Source organism: Dryobates pubescens, chromosome 5 (assembly GCF_014839835.1).
Source record: "Dryobates pubescens isolate bDryPub1 chromosome 5, bDryPub1.pri, whole genome shotgun sequence".
NCBI lineage: Eukaryota > Metazoa > Chordata > Aves > Piciformes > Picidae > Dryobates > Dryobates pubescens.
Genome location: NC_071616.1, coordinates 7776879 through 7798464, shown reverse-complemented (window position 1 = coordinate 7798464; position 21586 = coordinate 7776879). Strand labels below are relative to the sequence as shown.

The window sequence follows — 21586 nt, the reverse complement described above, 5'->3', positions numbered from 1 at the left end:
TATGTGCAGGAAGTGATAGTTTTAATTCCTCACTCATTTAATCCTCTAGACATTCAACTAAAACTGTAGAGCAGAAAATCTGACCCAAGCGTGGTCTAAACATCTGAGTGAGTAGAAGGCTGTTGGCTTGTTTAATCTTCCCAGCTTGTTCTGTTCCACTCTCTCTCTTTAAGTGCAGAGGGAAGAATGACTTACATGAGAATGTGCAAAACTAATTGTGTATTCTTCTTTATGGGTATCAGTAATGGCTGGGGGAAAAAAAGATGTTTAACACCTTGATTTAGGCAAAATTGCTCATGTAACTGGTTAATAAATGATTCATTTGCAGGAGGGATCTTCTCCTGAAATCCCTAGTTTAGAAAGAAAGAATAAGAGAAGAAAGATCAAAGGTAAAAAAGGTGAGTGAATATAATGCATGTGCTTCTGGTATAGATACTTAGTGGTATTTTAACTTGACTAAAATGGTAGTTACTTAATGTTACTTTGGTGCTTCTTGGGCTCTTATTGAAAGGGTGGACAGGTCTCAAGTCTACAACGCATGGTTCTCTGAAGAACACCATCTTAACTGATTGAAAGTTACTCCTAAGAGAAGATTTTGTTCTTCCTTTCTGCCTGCAGTCCATGTTTCCAGTTGCACAAATAGGACCTCTGCTTTCCCCTGCTCAGGGGAGAGAGATGTGTTGCCTCTTTGGATGGAAGTTCTGAAGGGAGAAGCACCTATTACTCCATTATAATTCATCCATGCAGCTTTCCCTTTCTACTTCTGGATAGTCTCACCAGAAAATTTGTACTCTGCGTGACTTGGGCTGTCTTCTCTTTCTGCCATCTCCAGCAATGAATTTTATCTTTTTGCTACTTCTTCCCTGTCCTTAATGGAAATTAATGTGGAATGCCTCGGTCCTTCCTGATACAGACCAAAGAAAACTCTTATTCTGGCATTAGGCAGGTCTGTCTTAAGCATGCCAAACACTTCCATGTTGCTGTGTATCAAAGTGAACTATCTGTGTTTTAGGTGGAACTTTGGGAGCTAAACCATTGCATCATCATCAGTGAGATTTGGAGTCCAGTAGATAACTTTTTCAAATGTTCCCTTTCTTTTTCCTCTGAAGCTGCATTTCCTTTGCTTCTGGATTAACCAAAGAATTTAAATGTGGTGTGACTTAAATTGGCCTCTGCTTTTTTCATTACATTAATGGAAAGTGTATATTTGTACTTTATGCACATGTGTGCTTCAAGAAAAGATTTTTGTGGAAGAGAATGACTTTGTTTAACTCAACTGGATCGGTGCTGGCACAGCTATGCTGTAAATAGTTACTAGAATTATAAGGCTGAGGTCCTGGATAGCAGAATACTTGACTCTTCTCTTCTTCATGTAGATGCGGATATTCCTGTGTGTAGATAATTCTTCTGAACTACTTGTATGAATATTGGTGCTTGACCTAATTTATGTGACTTTTACTTTCTGAGGCAGCAGTATTTGTTGATAAATAATATGCAGTGTATTTTAATGTACTGTCAAGGACAATTGTACTCTCTTTTCATTTCTTTTTCAGAACGTTCTCAGGTAGACCACTTGCTGGCAATTTCACTGAGGGAAGAGGAGTTAAGCAAGTCCCTGCATAGTGTGGACAGCAGTCTCTTGCAGGCCAGGGCTGCCCTGCAGGCTGCTTATGTTGAAGTTCAGCGGTTCCTTGTATTAAAGCAACAGGTAACGGTGACTGTTAAGACTGTTTGAATTACAAGTTATCAGGAAAAAACCCTGCTTTGAGTAGGACTGATTTAAACTACAACTGTTTTGCAGATAACCATGGAAATGAGCACACTGAGAAGTCAGAGAATCCAGATCTTGCAGGGGCTACAAGGTACCTGATACCATAGAACTCCAATAGTAGAATGCTGACTCTCATACCCTTTGAACTCAGTGTCTTGTAAAAATGGCATTTAATTGGAATTCTCTTATAAAATACACAATAGAAGTGTAGTCTTGGTTCATGTGTGATCTGTTGTCTTTGGTAGTGGCATCTAGTAGTTCTTTCACAGTCCTTTCCTTGTCTGTGTGACCCCAAGAAATGAGCTCTTAGCGCCGCTAAATGTTATTGTAAAATGTGAACTTTTTTTTCCTGTTTTTCCTTGTCCTTTCTTTTGCCACTAGAAACATATGAACCTTCTGAACTGTCAGAGCAACTTTCCTGCAGTGTCCTAAGTGAGAGAAGAAATAGCAAGTCTCCAGTGGCAGCTGACTTAACCCCTGCAAGCTCCTCCCTGCCTGTTTTGGACAATTCGTCTTCTTCGATACCTCCACTGGGAGCTTCGGTTCATGTAAATGTGCCATCACCATTCCAGTCTTCTGGCATCACACCCGCTGTTCCTCCTGACTCCTCAGTACAAGTTAAATGTGAACCTGTGTCTCCAAAAGGCTCAGAAGAAAATGTGAATTCTGTACTTCAGAGCTCTCCATGTGCTTCACAAGCAGAAGAGGTAGAGCGCAAGAATGGTATGTGTTGGCTTCTCCTGCTTTAAGAGAATTAGCTGTAGAAATAAGGAATTTTTCTTCCTCTTTTCTTTTTTCTTACAGAAGAGTGTCTTTACCACATTAGCATATTTGTCCATTTCCTGCAAACTTAATTCTGACATATTGAAAGCAAGAATATTCTTTTGGTGTTTGTCAAACTGTGGCCTTGGTAGCAATCAATTGCTCTATGTGCTGCATTTAAAATGAGTGTGTACCATCAAGTGAATTTGGTAAATTGAAGGGAAAATAAGCATTTGCCATCAGGTAAATTCTGTAATTTGGAGGAGAGGATTTCTGTCAGGGCAGCCTGTCTGCTTTTTGAGAGGTGGACATCTGGCGTGTCTGCTTCCCTAGGAGATCAGCTCAACCTTACTTTGAAGGAGCAATCTCCCACCTGTGGGACTGAGTGATTCTGTTTTCTTGCACTGCTATGGTCACTTCCTACTTCCTTTTTGAGGATCTGCAGTAGTCAAAGTGCTGAGAGTTAATAACTTTTAATTTTAGAAGCTTTGCTTTAAGTCGCCAGTTACTCTTATTTTAATGTTTGTTTTGCTTTCAAGTGACTGATATAATTTCCTCATGTTTCTTGTATGGAGTGAAGGATGCATGATGTTAGGTACTTAGTTTAAGGGATTTTGTGCTTTCTTTACAGTATAATTCAACACATCAAAGCACTCATGTCCTCTATACAGAGGGTTTTCTAGCAGGTTGCAGCCATGTATGACAGTTAGGAGTCAGGGGAAAAAGAGCTTGCCATTAATTTACTCTAAGTGCAGCATACTCTATGTTGTCCACCACTTCTACTTTTATCTTGAAACTTGCCAGATGATGGCAGTGTGGGGTGCTCATGTTTAAGCTCTCTCTAGCTGGATGTGTAATTCCAAAGTATCGGTTTAGTACTACGATGTGTTAAACAGTCCAACAGCTTTCTCTATTGCTGTAGGTTTCTTTTGCTGGTTTCTAAGAGAGCAAAGCAGAAAAATATTCCAAATACTGACAGCTTCCTATTCACATTGCTGGATCTCACCCAGTCAATGCAGTGAATTTGAAGCATTCTCCTCTGGACATTAGTTACTGCAAATGCAACTGGGGAGTTTTAGGATGTGACAAACACAGCTGTGAGCTGCTGGTATGTACTTTTAGCCTGTCTCACTTAAGAAGCTGCGTTAATTTGTGCATCCTAGCTTCAAATTAAGATGAGAAGGACAGTTTGCCCCATGGCTTATTCCACCACAGATAAACTAACAAAGCTTACTCTGGTGGCTTGCAGTGCTGCCATTCTTGTGATAGAAGGTATGATGCTGCAGAGTGGGTTGTGCGTGACTCCTCTGCATGATGAGTCGAAGTAGCTAGTAACTTGGTAGAAATAATGAATGCAGATGGGTTGTGCATGAGGTCTTTAATCTGTGTCACTGAGCAGCAGAGACACATGAGCCTTGCATTGGTTAATACCAGTCCTGCAGCAGTGGTCACAGCTGGTAAGGGAGCACACTGCAAAGGGTGGAGGTATATTAAGATGACAACGTAGGCTTCACCAAAGAATCATATAGTCAGCCAGCAGCATGAATGATGGGTCCTGTTTCTTTGCTTCTTGGCACATAGATAGATGTTTCATTTTGCAACTATGTTTTGTAAAGGATGGGTAGCTGACTGAAATAGCTTTCAACACCTAGGAATATGTACTTCACATGCACAATCAAATTTGCCATGCAGTTTTATGTTTATAATATTTTGCATAAATATTTATTGCTGTAGATTGGATATGACACTGATCTTTTTCTTCAGAAGAGACCAACCAGAAGACATCAGTGTATCCAGTTATCTCTGCAACCATATCCATATCAGAGCTGGCAGCTTATTTCCAAAGTACCAATCAAGATGTTCGCAAGCCTGCTAAGAACAGGGGAAAGGCTAGGCTTCCTGAGGACCCTTCTCATTCACTGTCTGTTTTCAGCAAGAGAGAAGCAAATGATACAGTGACTGAAAGCTTTTTACAGGTTCAGCGTAGGCCTTCTCTTCCGAAGCATTCAGCCCTTCTAGAAATGCCAGTGGATAAATCTCCCAAATTGTCGGCAGAACCATCCAAGCAACAGATGGCAACCACTGTAGTCCCAGCAGAAAAAGGGAATAGGAGGAGGAGAAAGTTAAGGAAGAAGAAAACTCTGAGAGCAGCCCATGTGCCAGAGAACAGTGATACAGAACAGGATATAATTGACTCTAAGCCTGTCCGAAAACTCAAGGGCGGGAAAGTTCCTAAAGGAGTAAAAGTTACTACATCCACTCCTCCAAGACAGGAGAAAAGAATTACTGGTCAAACTGCAAGAAATAACAATGAGAATGACAGTGATGTTTCTCTGGAACTAGTGGAAGTTCCAGCACCTCACTGTGAGGTGGTTGATGTTGGTTCTTCAGAGTCGGGAGATGAGAAACCAGACAGTCCATCAAAGAGGGATTCACGCAGCAATGTGGATCAAGCAGTCCTAGAGGCATCCTGCTCTGGTTATGATGAAGTGAGCTCTACCAGTGAGATTGGCACAAATTATGGGAATGATGGGAAAAGAAGGTGAGATTATTGTCGATTTCTGAAAAGCAAAAGCATTATACAGTAATTATAAAAGGCCTCTTTTTTTCCTCCCCCCCTTATTCAGAAAGTCTTAAACACTCCTAACTTCTGATTTCATTTGAAAGTGAAATAAGAGAGCAAATGAAAATGGAATTTGCTTTTTTTGTGTATTGTTACCTACTAATCACTTTTAATACAAGAGCAAGACTGCCCTCCACAGAAAGTTTGGGTTTCAGTTTATTTGTTACAGCCTATTTCCTATGTGCAGTCTCATCATCTGGAGTATTACAAAGTCTGATCTTGCTCCTTTTTTCTTTCTGTGTTCAGTGTGGCCGAGACGCAGACTTCCATATCATCACTAAGAGGATCAAAGAACTCCTCAGGTATGTCTTTTAAGCTTTTCTTCTGATATTTTGTATCTAGTGTCTTGTAGAATTTTGAATTAATTTGACCAGACTATTTCCAAAGGGGAATTTTGCCCAGAAGATAAAACCCAGGATTAAAACAGTGATGTGAGAAGTGATGCATACTCATGTCTTCTTTCAGTGAATGCTTTGTGCCTTGACTCCTCCACATCCTCTCGCCATCTCCTACACGAACACTTCTGCTCCACAGTCTCCGTAGAGCTGTAGGACAAACAATAATACAATCCTTTTCTTACTTTAAAGATCTGTATTGTCTTAACATAATATAAAAGTTCTACTGGCATTTTATATTGCCTTCTGCCACTTAATGGCTCCAGCTGTGACTCACAATGAAATCTGACTTAAAGGTGCTGAGCCTATGAAATAGTTGTGCTGTTTGGTAATACAAACAACAGCAGCATTGAATGTGTTCCCATAATCAAAATACATGTCTCTGTCCCGCAGAACTGTCATCGGAGCCAGGTGAGGATGAAGAACCTACAGAGGGAAGCTTTGAGGGACACCAGGCTGCAGTGAATGCTATTCAGATTTTTGGGAATTTGTTGTATACCTGCTCAGCAGACAAAACTGTTTGTGCCTACAATCTGGTTGTAAGTAAGGCTGTGGAAATGGTGTTACGTTAATTATAGTCACAAGGTTGCTATTGTTTTGTAAAGCTTCACTATGTACCTAAGAAAACAACTGCTTTTTCAAGCACCTATTTTTTTTAATGCTGTTCTTTTCTTCAACCCTCTCTTCTCCCTCTCCTGAACCCCATCTTCATATGAGCGGGGTAAGGGAAGATAACAGTGCTGTATGTATGCTGCTTTTGCTAGCTGTCCTACCCCACTCTGTCAGGTGCAGATTCCGAGAGGTGTTATAAGCCTTTCTGTTGGCAGACCCTATGCTTTCCTTTTAGAGCAGGAAGCGTGTGGCCATCTTTGAAGGACATACTTCAAAAGTGAACTGCCTCCTGGTCACTCAGACGAATGGGAAGAATGCTGCACTCTACACTGGTTCGAGCGACCACACGATCAACTGTTACAATATCAAGGTACTCGAACTTTGTGTTGATTAACATGTGCTGCATTTTTGACCAAGTATTTCTAAATGAAAAAAGCCTTTGAGATCCATAGGAGCTGGACATTGGCCCCACTTTGTTTCTCATTAGAGCGCAGCAGTTGATAAAAGCAAACAAACCATTGAGTGATTTACTGTCTAACATTTTGGCTACTTTGTCAGCAGAGATTTTGTCAGAACAGAGTAATGGGATCCTGAATATTGGGAGCCCCAAAGTGCAGGATGGTTGTCAGGCCATGAATGTCATATTTGTCTTGCTTTATTTCTAACTTCATTGCTTATAGAATGTACTGCACTGTTTGTAGAGCAATTATAGAGTGAACAGACATTTGCTATTCTGAATCCTAGAATTGTGAAGTTTGGAAGAGACTTTTGAAATGGTCGAGTCCAACCTCTTGCCTAGAGCTGACAATCCCACCACTACTGCTAAGCTGCTATCACTAAACCATGTCCCTTAGTACCACATCCATGCATCTTTTAACTATCTCCAGGGATGGTGACTTCCAATGCCTGATAACCCTTTTGAAGGCATTTGGAAGTGCAGACTGAGATTTCCTGAAGCTGGATTTCTAAGGATAAATTATAGGAAGTCTTGTCCAACCTGTGGCGTCAAGGACTGGAAAGCAAATATCTGCTTTGTGAGTCAAACTGCCAGAGTTTTTTCACTTTTCAGATGATGATTCTTGGCACTTCCCTAGGGGAGGGCTTCTTGAGGATTCCTCAAACTCAAGCGTGTAACAATGTTTTTCACATAAATATATATAGTCTGTAGTCTAAACTTCTGTATATATTAGAGGCTGTGACTAGAATAAAGCTTTTGGGGTTATAACTAGTTGCTGAAGTGCAGACATACCTCAGAAATGGCAGTGAGCTGATGAAGGGCAGGACCAGACTGCTATGGGATGCTGGACTTTCAGATGGTTTGGTACCATCTCTGTTGCTTGAAAAGATGCAGCTTGTGGGTGAAAATGATCGTTTGTTTCTGGATGTTTCTCCTTTTTCTCTCAATTGTTTTCAGTTAATGAAAAGCTTCCTGTGTTTCTTTCTATTGCCAGACCAAAGAGTGCGTAGAACAGTTTAAACTGGAAGATCGAGTGCTGTGTTTACACAGTCGATGGCGGATGCTTTATGCGGGTCTTGCCAATGGCAGTGTGGTTACTTTCAGCATAAAGGTTTGTTGGTTTAAATATTGGCACTTCAAAGCCTGTTGCAGTGCTGTTTCTCTCCACTTTCTGTTTCTTTCTATTCTTTCTCTTGTAAGTGTATTTGTAGTTCAGGTATTTCGGCGTAAATGGTCACTGTTAGTGCGGTTGGGCCCTTTATTTTGTCAGCATACAAAGCAGTCCCATCTCCCCTTCCCTGTGGTTACCTTTCTCTTTACTGCTGTACTGTAGTCATGTTTTTCCTTACAGTTTCACCTGGCCTACCAGTCATGTGTCAGGAGAAGTTTCTGGCACAGCTCTTTTGTGAATTCTTCTTTCTTGCTCATCAAAGTAGCATGAAAGTCTTTAATAATTGCATGTTCCATTTGCAGTTCTAGAAGGGACTCATTCACAGAGCAGCTTAATCAGCAGTCCCCATGATACTTAAACGTGAATAAAAATCATTATTTAAATGAATTATTTTTCTGACAATTTTTTTGATGGATCCTAGGATTTCTCAAACTTATCCAACAAATTTATCCTGTTCTGCATTTTTCTCATAACACTGTTTTCTGTCATTGTTCTAACTCTGAAAGAGGGTTTGCTGGACCTTTGCTAGGTAATTAAGTAGTTTTTAAAGAGACAGAAAATAAAAGCCTAGGATAAGGAGTTATTTCCTTGATTTGGGAGTTTAGTTGTTCCTGAACTGAAACCAGATGCTGTAACTTAATTTTCAATTACCATGTTTTCTTTCCCCAACAGAACAACAAGCAGGTCGATACCTTTGAATGCCATGGCCCTAGAGCAGTGAGCTGCCTAGCTACAGCACAGGAAGGAGCACGCAAGTTGTTGGTAGTGGGCTCCTACGACTGCACCATCAGTGTGCGGGATGCGCGCAATGGGCTGCTGCTCAGAACTCTGGAAGGTCACAGCAAGACTATACTCTGCATGAAGGCAAGTGTCTCTGAAAATATGTTTTGGACAAAGAATGCTTCACATGGTGTATTTTTTTCATTTTCTTATTGAATAGTGAGCAGATTGTGGAAGGAAATAGAAAATATCTCTATTTTAAAGGATAAAAACTGAGTAATTTAGTAGGAAAATTCTTTCTGGCTGGCTGCTGTATCTCATCTTCCCAGCAAAACTGTTGGGATTGTATGTAGGGAGCATGTTTATTTCATTTTGTTAGAAGATTCAGGGAAACTTGAGATGTGAGTTTGCCAACAAAGGGATAGTTAGGGAAAACAGGCTGGACAGATGGGCAGAATCCACCGGCATGAGATTGAACACATCCAAGTGCCGGGTTCTGCACATTGGCCACAGCAACCCCATGCAGTGCTACAGGCTGGGGTCAGAGTGGCTGGAGAGTGGCCAGGTAGAGAGGGACCTGGGGGGACTGGTTGATGGTAGGCTGAACATGAGCCTGCAGTGTGCTGAGGCAGCCAGGAGGGACAAAGGTGTTCTGGCCTGCATCAAGAACAGTGTGGCCAGCAGAAGCAGAGAGGTCATTCTCCCCCTGTACACTGCACTGGTTAGGCCGCACCTTGAGTCCTGTGTCCAGTTCTGGGCCCCTCAGTTTAGGAAGGATGTTGACTTGCTGGAACAAGTCCAGAGAAGGGCAGTGAAGTTGGTGAGGAGTTTGGAACACAAGCCCTATGAGGAGAGACTGAGGGAGCTGGGGTTGCTTAGCTTGGACAGGAGGAGACTCAGGGGTGACCTTATTGCTCTCTACAACTACCTGAAGGGAAGTTGTAGACAGGCAGATTTTGGTCTCTTCTCCCAGGCAGCCAGCACCAGAACAAGAGGACACAGCCTCAGGCTGCGCCAGGGGAGGTTTAGGCTGTATGTTAGGAAGAAGTTCTCCACAGGGAGAGTGATTGCCTATTGGAATGGGCTGCCTGGGGAGGTGGTGGAGTCACCATCATTGGAGGTGTTCAGGAGGAGACTTGATGGGGTGCTTGGTGCCATGGGTTAGTTGATTAGTGGGTTGGATAGGTTGATGGGTTGGATGCAATGATCTTGAGGTCTCTTCCAACCTGGTTTTTTATTATTAAAAGATGAAGCTGGTTTTTGTGTATTCTGATGGTACAAACCTCTGAGGAAACTGCATAAAGTGTAAGTTTAAAACTGTAGTGAAGTATTTTAATAGAAGAATCACCAGCTTATTTACAGGTTTCTGGCTCCTGAGATGACCAGCTGGAATATGTGCTTGTCTGGCTGTTCAGCTGACTGCTGTTGTGTAACAAGGGATGATTTCCCTCAATTGTATTTATGACTTAGATATTGTGGTGCAGTGGCACATCTTTTTTTTTTTTTTTTTTTCCCTGTGGGCTATCCTAGTTCTGTTTGTGTGGCAGCATATTCTGTTCCCTTCTTGGTCTGTGATCTGTTAGGCTTCCTTTCCACAATATTACTTGTCAGGAACACTTTCTTGCATGACCAGAATACAGGTACATGCTTATCCAATATTTCCAGGAAACAATATGCTTTACTGTGTATGTGCAGAGCAGCATTCTGCATTCAGTTTGCTTGGTCCCTGATCTGCTGCTGAGCTATCCCTGAAAATAGTCCAGAGGTAGGATGAGTTAGCCTGGCAGGGTGCAAGATAACGGCCTTCAATGTCAACTACAAAGTGTCAAAAGTCATCATTAGGATGGCACAGTACATTTTTTAGCTCTTAGGTAAAGGAAGTGTGTGCTTATTTTTCATACTCTGTGGATTTTTAAGACTGTCAAGTTTAGGAAGTACTACAGTACAACTTTAAACTTACTATTGTAATGTCTTGCTTACTCACCTTTGTATCTGTTACAGAAATAAAACTATTTTTCCCCCCCCCCCCCCAAGGTTGTGAATGATCTGGTATTCAGTGGCTCCAGTGATCAGTCTGTCCATGCTCACAACATTCATGTAAGTCTCATGTGTAATGTTGGAATGACTTTTATTGTGGAGGCAGTGAATTACTGTGCTATCAAGTTAGTATTTCCAGAATTTTTGACTGGTGGGGCTTCCAGAAGTTATGAGTTTGCTAATGTGACTGTGCACTGCAGCTAACTGATGTGGCATGGATGAAATACATAAACATACTGTGGAAAGATTTAAATGAGAGATTCTGATGATGGAGGAGTTTTTTATGACAGGGAAATCTTGAACACAGTGTTCCAAACTAGCTGGTTCAAAAGCTGTTACATGGTCACGAATGCTTGATCTCTAAGCCTGACACTCTCTTCCTTTTATCACCATTTTTTCCCTGTGCTAGAGAAGCAGTGATGTAGGCAAGCAGTGTTAGATTAAGAAATGTATTGGAGGTAAATTTTAATTGGCAAAAAAAGGTGTTCATTTCTGTGAATTCACTGATTCTTGTGGCTACATAATTACTGCTAGTACTAATAGCACAGTACTAGTTGCAGGCACATGTCAGTAATGATGGAAAGAGAAGTTAGTACTTCTTATAATGGCAGGCATTTCTCTTGTACTGGAGTGGCTCTGTATTAACATGGGTAAAGAAAAGGATAAGTAATATTTGATCATAATCTAGAAGTGTCTTCACAGGAAATGGAAGTCTAATATAAAGGGTGTTTCCATTTTTTGAGTAGTCAGCATGAAGCTGACTGCCCTATCCGGGTGAGGTAAAACTGTTCTGGTTTGGCTTTGCTTCAGACAAACACCCAACAAGTAACCAAAGGGCTGTTTGCCTTTGCTTTTTCTTGATGCAGACTGGAGAGCTGGTACGGATCTATAAAGGCCATAACCACGCAGTAACGGTTGTCAACATTCTTGGGAAGGTGATGGTGACAGCGTGTCTGGATAAATTCGTTCGTGTTTATGAACTGCAGGTAAGAAAATAGATGGTTACTAATGACACGTACCTGATAATGTGTTAATTATTTTGAAGTCAAGTAGAAGTGATCTTTCTGCTTACTGGTCTCTGCCCCATCCCTCTCTTTCCTGTCATTCAGATTATATAGTAGTCTCACCATCCAAAATACAAGGGTTTGTAAGACTATGACCTAAACCAGTTTTTAGAACCTGGACTGTGCTATGACAATGGCAGCTCAGGAAAGTGAGGAAATGTTAGTCTTGCCTGCTGAAAGACCAAGTGCTTAGCTGAACAAAAAGACTCACAGAAGTAGAAGGTTTTCTGATGGCTGTGCAGTTTGGAATCTACCAGAGAATTTAGTTGCTACCCAGGGCCTGCTCTTGGAAGCACTGTCCTTTGCATGTCTGTGTAAAATGGCTTGTTAACTGTCATGCTATTAAATGTCTCTTTCTGTTTCTTTCAAGTCCCATGACCGCCTGCAAGTCTATGGAGGCCACACAGATATGATCATGTGTATGACCATCCATAAGAGCATGGTAACTTCCTTCTTTTCACTGTTCTCAAAGAGAAGGTTGTAATTTCCATAAGCATATACAAGGCAGTTAATTTTTTTTCAGATAATGAAATTAACCTGCTGCCTGGCTAGAAATGAACTTAGGAATGTCAGCCAAAAAATCAAGTTGTTCTAACAGCTTTGTGTTGATGTAATATTACTGTCTGGGGGGAAATTACCTTCTAGCTTACTGTAATATAAAACAATAATTTTGTTTACAGGGATGATTGTGGTGAAGAATCTAGAGATAAAGAGTGAATATTTCACTAAGCATCAATCCTGTTTGACTTTTAGTCAGGAGAATCACACATGCTGAAGAAAAACCTCACCCACAGCCAACCTCTAGTAACCTTTGGTAGAACCTAACTGGGTGTGCAGTTGATCCAGGTGCACCAATTTCTGAATTTGTCTGCTCTGCAACATAGGTTTCAGAAGCACTTCTGAATAAAAAACTTGCTTAAAATAGTCATTAAAAGCACTTACTTGCCTACATACATAGGAATTTGTTTGCAGACTTTCTTTTAGATTGTAAAGTAAGAGGCGGGGTAGTGATCTGTAGTAGCAGAGAGCTGAGTCTAACCAAACTGATTCACTAACTGGAATATGAACTGCCCAAGCTTCATTTCTTGTATGAGTGGGATGGAGAGTGAAGTGCACTCAGGCTTTGTTCTTACTGTCAGGGGCATCAGCCCCCAGCAATAGTCTGGGGCATTCTCAAATCAAAGAATTGTGCAGATGAGAAGCTTAGTGACAAGTGAAAGATGGCAATTTTCTGTAGTAGTCTTAGTACTAAGGTGTGTGTAGTCTCTTATACACAGCAGACTGTTGTAGCCTAGTGACGTGTTTCCAAAAGACAGAAAGACTTGAACAAATATAACAAGTGAAGCCTTCATCTTGCAGACCTCTCTGTATTACTTGAGGACCTTTTTATTTGATTAATGCTCTTCATGGGATTATGAGCATCCTTGCTTTTCAAAGGACAATTTTGTTCGGAGCATTTGCTCAACAGAGGGGGTTTTAAGATGTCATTTGCCTGCCTTTTCAGGGTGTGCATCAGTCTTTTCCTTCTGAAATTCCAGCATTCTTCCTTGCCCTTCTCCCCATCCCTTTTTGATATATATATATAGCTGGCTAAGTTCTGGAACATACATTTACACCTAGTTTTTTTTCCCACTTCAGTGAATAACCTTATATTTTAAGGTTCCTGGAACTTTTACACATGACATTACCAGTGACAGAAGTGACATTTCTTATTCATGAATGTGGTTTTGTGAACTGTGAATGCAAGTTTTAGAAGAATTAGGTTAGACTGTTACATTTGTTTTAATATTTAGAAGCCTTTTATGTTGATATTTTGGGTTTTTTTTATCTAGTATATTCCACACTAAAGTCTCCTTTTTCATTCTTTCTTTTTTTTTTTCCCCTACTATTGCCAGCTTGCTTATCCACAAATGTTTCTTTTGCAGATCTACACTGGGTGCTATGATGGCAGTGTCAGAGCTGTGAGGCTTAATCTAATGCAGAATTATCGTTGCTGGGTAATGAGCAAAATGTTTTTAGCCTTCCTTTGTTTAATTTTTACACTGATTTCCTGAGGGTAGAAATTACTCACATTAATTCAATAATATCTTTAAATGCATGTGCACATTGTAAGTGTAGATATATATCACTAGTGCATGTGTATGCCTTGGGGCAAGTTGCATCTTAAATTACTTTTCCTTTGGGCAATTTTTAGGTAGTGACATGTCACTGTTTAAAACCACAAACTGCTCCTGAGTGACACAGAAAAGCTGATGTATTTTGCTAAGTAATTTTAATTAAATTCCTGATGACTTTGTCTCAGGTGAGCTTGCATCTTGTAAAAGCTTAGTTCCTCTCTTCCTCCTGCCATTCTTGCTTGGCTGGAGGCAGGAAGAATCTCTGTAAAGCTGTGATTAAAAGAACAGGGACTGTTGAGACTGGAAATGGAACAGGAAGATTAAAAAGTTTCAGGGGATGGCACTGTGTGAAGACTTGGTAGAATATTGTGAAGTGCCAAGAGGGAAAGCATTAGCTAAAATTGGTTTTCCCTGACTTATTCTGATGTGGGTTGTTTTGGGTTTGTTTTTTTTTCCTTTCCCAGTGGCATGGATGTTCACTGATCTTTGGAGTTGTGGACCATCTGAAACAGCACTTGCTAACTGACCACACCAACCCAAATTTTCAGACCCTGAAATGTCGTTGGAAGAACTGTGATGCTTTCTTTACTTCCAGAAAAGGGTCCAAGCAGGTACGTGGTTGTATTTGGTAGGACAAAGTACTTCATATCACCACAATTGTGGAACTTGACCCTGTCTCTTAAAAAGGGTTAAATTCTTCCAGTCTTGACAGAATTAACTGCATTCAGTTACAGTCATACGAGTCTCCTGGAGTTCAGTTTGACTTGTGACAGGCTGCAGCTAAGTGTGATAACGGGAGCTATTCAAGCTCCAGTGGGGCCCTGAGCAACCTGATCTTGTTGATGTCCCTACTGACTGCAAGAGGGGGTTGGACAAGATGACTTCAAGGGTCCATTCCAACTCAATGCATTCTGTAATTCTGTGAGATAGGACCAATTCAAAATAGTTTGATCCCAAATATTACATGGAAATTCGTGTAACTGTGCTTAAGATGTTACATTTTTGTAGAAACAGTCTCAAGCTGCACCAGGAGAGGTTTAGGCTGGATGTTAGGAAGAAATTCTTCATGGAGAGAGTGATTGCCCATTGGAACGGGCTGCCCAGGGAGGTGGTGGAGTCACCATCACTGGAGGTGTTTAGGAAGAGACTGGATGGGGTGCTTGGTGCCACGGTTTAGTTGATTAGGTGGTGTTGGATGATAGGTTGGACACGATGATCTTGAAGGTCTCTTCCAACCTGGTTTATTCTATTCTAAAAATCTTACTTTTAAGATGAACAAACTTCAAACATGTTGTTAGCCTCTTAATTTTTATCCATCACTGCCTGCCTTCATTGTGATGGATGCTGATGCTGTTTAATTTTCTCTTGGGATTGGTTTTGTGAACAAACATTTAAGTAGTGCATAAATTTCTGAGTAAGTGTAAGCACTAATGGGAAAAATGAAAGGAGGTGTAAGAATTGGCTTAGCAATGTGGGAAGGATTGTGGGGTGGGAGGAAGGAGGCTTGTGACCTGAAGACTGATTAGTAAAACCCACTTTTTTATCCTTGGCAATGTAAACTAAATTCCTGTTGAAAGCTATTCAAAATACACGGCACTGTCTTGAAATGTGATGGGTTTCATGTGCCTTGAATCGTGTGGTATGAGAGATAGAGGGGATTTCATAGGGGCACAGGATGGTTTGGGCTGGAAGGGACCATTAAAGGTCACCTGGTTCAACCGTCCTGCAGCGAGCAGGTATCTTCAACTAGATCAGATTGCTCAGAGCCCTGTCTAGCCTGACCCTTAATATTTCAGGGATGAGGCATCTACCAGTTCTCTAGGCACCTGTGCCAGTGTTACAGGGGTTTTTTTTGCTGACTTCTACGGTTCTTTTCCAGGATGCTGTAGGACACATTGAAAGACATGCTGAAGATGACAGCAGGATTGACTCGTGAAGCTTTTCACCTCCCACATTGGGAAGAAATTTTATGTCAGAATTATTCCATGCAACATCAATTTCTTACTCCAGTCTTTCCTCTTTCTTTCCCCACTTAGAGCGCAAAATGGGAGTGGGGCTAAAATGCCTTGCTACAGAGGCTGCAGGTTGTGCTGCACTCTGTAGAAACAAGGCTGGTCAATTAAGACTTGACCTCAGTGGAAGATTCTTGCAAGTTTTTAGGTCAGTGACAGATAAGAATATTCCCTCCTCTTGTCTGCCTTAGATTCATGTTGTTTGTTTGTTTCTTTGTTTTTAAGAAGCATGGCCTGAGAGTCTTTGGGAGGTCCACAGCGGTGCTGAGAACTTAAGTCTCAATAGGTGCTGGTTTTTGCCAACTCAGCTGGAAGCCTGTGAAGTGTCTAAGACAGCTGTGTTTTTTCATGCTGTGTCTAATTTTTTTGGCCGATGTTAATAAAATTCTCCAACCCAAAATATGGAAACTTCTGACAGTGTAACCTGACTATCCAGTGTACATTTTGACCTCCTTCATAAAAAGAAAAGGTATTTTATGGGTAACTGGAATAAATGAATGTTTTTGTTAATTGTAACTTATTTTTTACCTTGATTCCTTGTGTAAAAATTGCTATAACTGAAACACTATCTCCAGTGACAGGCTGCCCTAAATACTGTACCTCCTGAAGTATTTGGTTTATTTGGAGGAAAGCCCTCATGCTTTGCAGTCTCAGTGTTTTTAAATACAGGTCCTTATGTACAGGAAGGACTGAGGTAGTTTCATTTTCTGTCTTGGTTAATTATCAGCATAGCCATTGTTGTCTGGATACACCACCATGAATGGATTCCTGATTTTATTTGGAATCTGTGTGATTGAGCTTTGCAATCCCATATCTTAGTGACATAGCAAACCATGAGAAATGCAAAAGCAGTGCTTGCCTAACTGCATCCCCTTCGGTGGTGTTTTGTTTCTGTTGTGAACTGGCTTAACTGGCTTAGCCTATTTCAAGTTCACAAAAAACTCAGCTGAAAAGAATGGAGCAAGATTTTAGTGTCTGAAGTTCTCAAGCAGAAACTGAAGATAGAAAATACATTATCATGTGTAGAAGTCTTGTTTCTATTGATGCACAGAAGATACCACAGAAAAGCCAGTGCAGAGGGGGAAGACTCTGTTCTGTTTCAACACCTTCCTCTGCAGATGTCACCTTGAGGTGAAAAACTTCCCTTTGTGATCCTCTCTTCCACAATGACACTAATTCAGCAGAGAGCACTGTTAGGCGATAAGACTAACCTAGCAAGGAGCTTTGTCTTTGCTTTGGCCTAACTATAACTCAGTGTTAAAAAAGCGGAGGTTTCCTTAAGCTAGAGGAGAAGGTAAAGACAGCCCAGTGTCAAACCTGAGCTGCTTATAGATGAATCCAGTGCTTTTCAGAGAGACTGAGTGTGCTGGTTTTACTTGGCATCTCTTTCACCACTGCTCTGAGGCTTGGTATGCCAACCATAGACCAAATACATTTTATACCCTCATTCTTTGACTATAAAGAAGCCTTTTTAGGCCAAGAAAGTGATCAAGGAAAGCCTATGGATGTTCAACTGCTATCAAATCAAGGAACTTCAGGGTTTTATCTGAAGCATGCTATTTTTATATGGTGTTAGTGGGCAAGCAGAATTCCTCTGCAGTTGCCTTGAAGTTGATTTATTGTTTTGTAAGAGACAGGAGAAAAACAGGGATGAGATGCAGTAGCATTCTACTTCACAGACATGGGAATCATTAAGGTTTCAATGCTTATGTGGTGATTTGCTTGGGTGTGTTTATTAAGCTGTCTGTGGACAGGGAGAAACCCCCAGTATGTGATTCAGACCCCAGGCTGTTTTGAAGGTGTTTTTGTTTGGGATTTGCAGTGTGTGTTTGTGGGTTTGCCTTTTTTCTTTCTTTCTTTTTTTAATTTCCCCCCAGTCTCTGAGACTATTTGTTTTCTTCATGACCTAAAAGCAGAAGGCTGCAAAATACTTAGACCATTTCCAAAATCATTGATATTCAAGAGTTCTGGGGGGGTGTGTGCGAGATCCACAATGAAGGAGCGTGTGAAAACACTACATAAACAAGGTGAATGTCTCGAGCTGTCATTCATGGACTGTGCTTGAGGGAAGGGTGTGGAGGTGTGTGTCCCCAGCATGTGGAGTGATTGTAGCATTCTGAAAAGAGGTGTGTGAGAGTAGGTTTTGGTACTACTTCTTCAGGAATGTGGCGTTGCAAACAAGCACATTTATTACACTTTATTTGCATTCCGGTTTGCTTGGTCGGTTTATCTCTTCTAGATAGTGGAAGCAGACTTCCTTTTCTTGTACTTCATGATATTTCCTTAGCTGTCCTTGGAAACATTTGTCCTGAACAGTCTAGACTTCTGAAATCCAGCTTTAGCTTTAGCAGTGGTACCTTTTGCTTCTGTAGGTAATTGCAGGTACATTGCAAGAATTTTAAAACGGATGGGGCAAATCTTGATAGGAGGCAGTGGAACAGCCAAGCTGCCTGAATGTTTATAGAATTTTGCTTCATCAATTAAAAACAGTTGTTAAAACTGTTCAGGGTTTCAGAGGAAAATGCTGTACTGCTTTGTCCTGAGGAGATGATAAAAGGATTTGCTATGAAGTTGTGCAGCTGTCGCAATCTCCAGGCTTCTCGGCCGCTCCCTATTTGTTCAGCTGGAATTTGGTATAGCTTTTGTCATTTGCCTTGGAAGAGAGATGCCAAACTAATGCTCTGAATCTTGGTAGCCATTAATGAGATGCTCTCCAGTCTTGCAGCTCAGGGTTTTGACTCCTGGTATACCTCCAGTTGAAGTGTATTAACTTTTGGAAGGCAGATTATGTGTGAAGTTTAAGGGAGTAGCATTTGCAAGGAAAGCAGTACTGCATATCCAAAGCCTGTTTCCAGGACTACTTTTGTTTTCAGTTTGTTTTTTATGCACGTAAAAACTTGTGGGTGGAAGAGTGAGTAGAGTAAGGATTTGGTTTTTGGTTAGCTGTGTTCATTTTATTAGTCAAATGTTAAATGAGCTCTGGACTTGCACTATGGCTGACTCTGTATGGCAGACCCTTTGAGGGGCAAGCCACCTTTTTCCTCTTAGCAGGTCTGACATGGCATCTGTTAAGCCACGAGTCTCAGTGGGCAGAAAGCACTCAGAAGCATTGTATGTTTTTATGATGGAATGAGTGGGCCAGGTGCTTCTATAATCAGTTACATCATTCTCTTCAAAAGTGTGGGAACTTGCTGTGCCGTGGGCATACCAGGCCCTACCTGAAGCCCCCAAATGATGGCATGAGTAGCATAGAATGTTCACATTGTACAAAGCTTTACCTTGCCCAATGTCTATAGCCTCAAGTGTTGAGTGATAAGAGAATGCTATCTGTCTGTCATCATTGCTCCTTTCTGCTTCAGAGTGAAAAATAACAGCTAATTGGCAGTGCAAAATATTCTATGGCCCAAAGCTGCTACTTCTGTATGTGGAAGGGGCTGGTGGGAAAACTGCTGCATCCATGGGTAAGAAGATGCATTAAATGTCTCAGCTTCTGCTTGCCCTGTGTCGCTTAGGTGTGGATTGCTGACATGAAACATATTATCATCACATGAGCCGACGCTGCGAAAGAGCAGGAGTGTGGCCGTGCAGTGTGTTTGAGGTAGTGCAGTTCTTAATGCACTTTTTCAAACTGTGTAGTAATGCTGCATCAAGGTAAACAATACATGAAAACTAGCAATAAACTGCAGGTTCCCAGGCACAAAAATGTGGTGTTGAGAAATCCTTCCCCCCCCCCCTTATTTTGAATTAAAACACAAGTGCAGATGAATCTTGGTTTTCAGGGTTGCATGGTACTATCATTCAAGCAGTTGAGACTTGCAGAGATGTGAGGAGAAGGGTAAGGAAACGGTTCAGGTACTGTTTGTAAAATGCTTACTAGTGAAAGAGCAAACTGTGTGGGTATATATTCTGTTACATGTGCCTGCCAGCTCCTCAGATTTCACTTTGCTGTAAGTGTTAAGCAGTCCTTTGGAAGAATGGAAGTGGAATAAACGAACGTGATGGAATATTTCATAATTGAGGCTGTGTAGAATGTGTGCACAGATTGACCTTGGTTTTATTCTCTCACTTTGGTACAAAGCTGTGAGCCATAATAATAAGACTTGACATGGTAAAAAGAGGAGAAAAAAAAAAAAAAGAAGATAAAAAACACTAATAAAAATTCTTTATATTGTTATGATTTGTCAGTCTGATTCTTCTCTGTTATAAATAGAATGATTCTCTCACAGGATTTGGTACAACTTGATTTTGCATTGGAATTTTTTTTTCACCTTTTTGAAAGAGGGCTGGATAAAATCAGGCCACTCCTGAACACTTGAGGTGACTCTGCAAGGGCAGGGATGTTGCTTCCAGTGTGAAGGAAACTCAGACCTGGTTGCTCAAGTGGGGAAACTGGAAACTGTCATGGTTTTTCGTATGGAAAATGATGGCTTAGTGGAAGAAATGCATGGCTGCAACCCAGGGCTGGTGTTCCAGTCATATTGCAATGTGATTTGGATTAAAGTAGAATTGAAAGGAGAATAACTCTTCTTCAAATAAATTACAGGTTTTTCTTACTCTTTCAGAGTAAGTTACAGTGCAAGACAACATTTACAAACTTGGTAGTCAAAAGGTTTTCTGTTTCTTCATGACCTTAGAGTTAAATGTCCCAACTACCAGAATGACTTTGAGTGCATGCTGTGATTTATTTCTGCAGTTTTGCTTTACAGTAGTGGATTGCTTTGTTACTTATTACCACTGCAGAAGTAAGCAGAAGATTCTCCTGCCAAAAGTTGGTTTCTCTGCATCTTTTCTTGCACATTTTATTTTTACTTCCATTTTTATATTGGTCAGTGATTGACCAGTCCTGAAAGCCTGTCAGCCTTAAAACTGCCAACAGTGGAACCTCCAAGCTCCAGGGTTTGGTTTCTCTAATGCATTTATGGGGCAAACTGGCAAGTGTTTGAGTTACTAAATTGATTTCATGCTTACCATAAAACTCCAAAAGCTGCTGTATGTTCAGGATAAAGAAGGAAGAGTGTTCAGTGGTTCATCCTCCTGTCCTTTCAAATTAACCCCAAGCAATAACCTTAAAGATTAGGCCAAAATCCATTTGATTTTATTTTCCAGTTCAATTAAATCAGTTGCACTTGCATATTCTAATAGTCCCAAAGTGGTCATGCTAGGACAGTGTCCAATACTGCTACAAGTCACCTCTTGCACTAAAGGAACACCCCATACTGTCAGGCAATAGGACCCTGAGGAGAGTTGGAGGGGAGTGTATGTGTAAATAAATAAACTTCTATGCATAAGAAGTCTGATCTCTTAAATGAGAAGCAGCTTCCTTCACGTTGCAGAGAAAGCAGTTACAATAAAAACTATTTAAAAGGTCCACTGTGCAATTAAGAGACTATGGAGGTACTAAAATGAGAGCAAATTGCTCAGTTCTGATACTTCTGCCTTGACATGAAACCAAGCTGTAGTTAGGCCTGCAGCCTGTTGTGCTTAACAGCATCCATGCTTCTAGCATGACAGAGAACTAACCTGCACTGCTGTATCTGTTAATGCATTATCTCAGGGTAATCAACACAATCTTGTGAAATACTCAGTCAATGCTAGGAAGAGGCTGAAATGATTGTAGCAAAAGCAGGATGAAGTAGTGCTAATTACAAGGTGGTAGTAAACACCTGACTTTCACAGTTCAGCTGCAGTTCCAATTTTGCCTGAGTTGATGGAAGACTTCTCCAATTATTAGCATAAGCAGAAATAAGATGCATGCTTCGTGTCTTTACCATGCAGACAAAGGTTCAGTCATCAGTAAATTAATCCTTGTTGCCCAAAGGAAAGTCAGGAAGTTGTAGAAGTAGTC

At 40.9% G+C, this 21586-nt stretch overlaps 1 protein-coding gene across 1 annotated transcript in view; it reads left to right on the top strand.

Annotated features, from left to right (window-relative positions):
- The window catches only part of ZNF106 (zinc finger protein 106), a 38714-nt gene extending 21886 nt beyond the window's left edge, over positions 1-16828 (top strand). Inside the window, exons 7-22 of the mRNA XM_054161520.1 lie at positions 329-398; positions 1554-1708; positions 1802-1862; positions 2153-2494; positions 4298-5075; positions 5403-5458; positions 5945-6090; positions 6399-6533; positions 7615-7731; positions 8464-8655; positions 10546-10608; positions 11415-11534; positions 11983-12054; positions 13538-13609; positions 14194-14340; positions 15609-16828. Coding sequence (XP_054017495.1) covers positions 329-398; positions 1554-1708; positions 1802-1862; positions 2153-2494; positions 4298-5075; positions 5403-5458; positions 5945-6090; positions 6399-6533; positions 7615-7731; positions 8464-8655; positions 10546-10608; positions 11415-11534; positions 11983-12054; positions 13538-13609; positions 14194-14340; positions 15609-15665 — 2583 coding nt within the window. The 3' untranslated portion in view covers positions 15666-16828. The remainder of the gene's footprint in view (positions 1-328; positions 399-1553; positions 1709-1801; positions 1863-2152; positions 2495-4297; positions 5076-5402; positions 5459-5944; positions 6091-6398; positions 6534-7614; positions 7732-8463; positions 8656-10545; positions 10609-11414; positions 11535-11982; positions 12055-13537; positions 13610-14193; positions 14341-15608) is intronic.
- The last annotated feature ends 4758 nt before the right edge of the window (positions 16829-21586 follow it).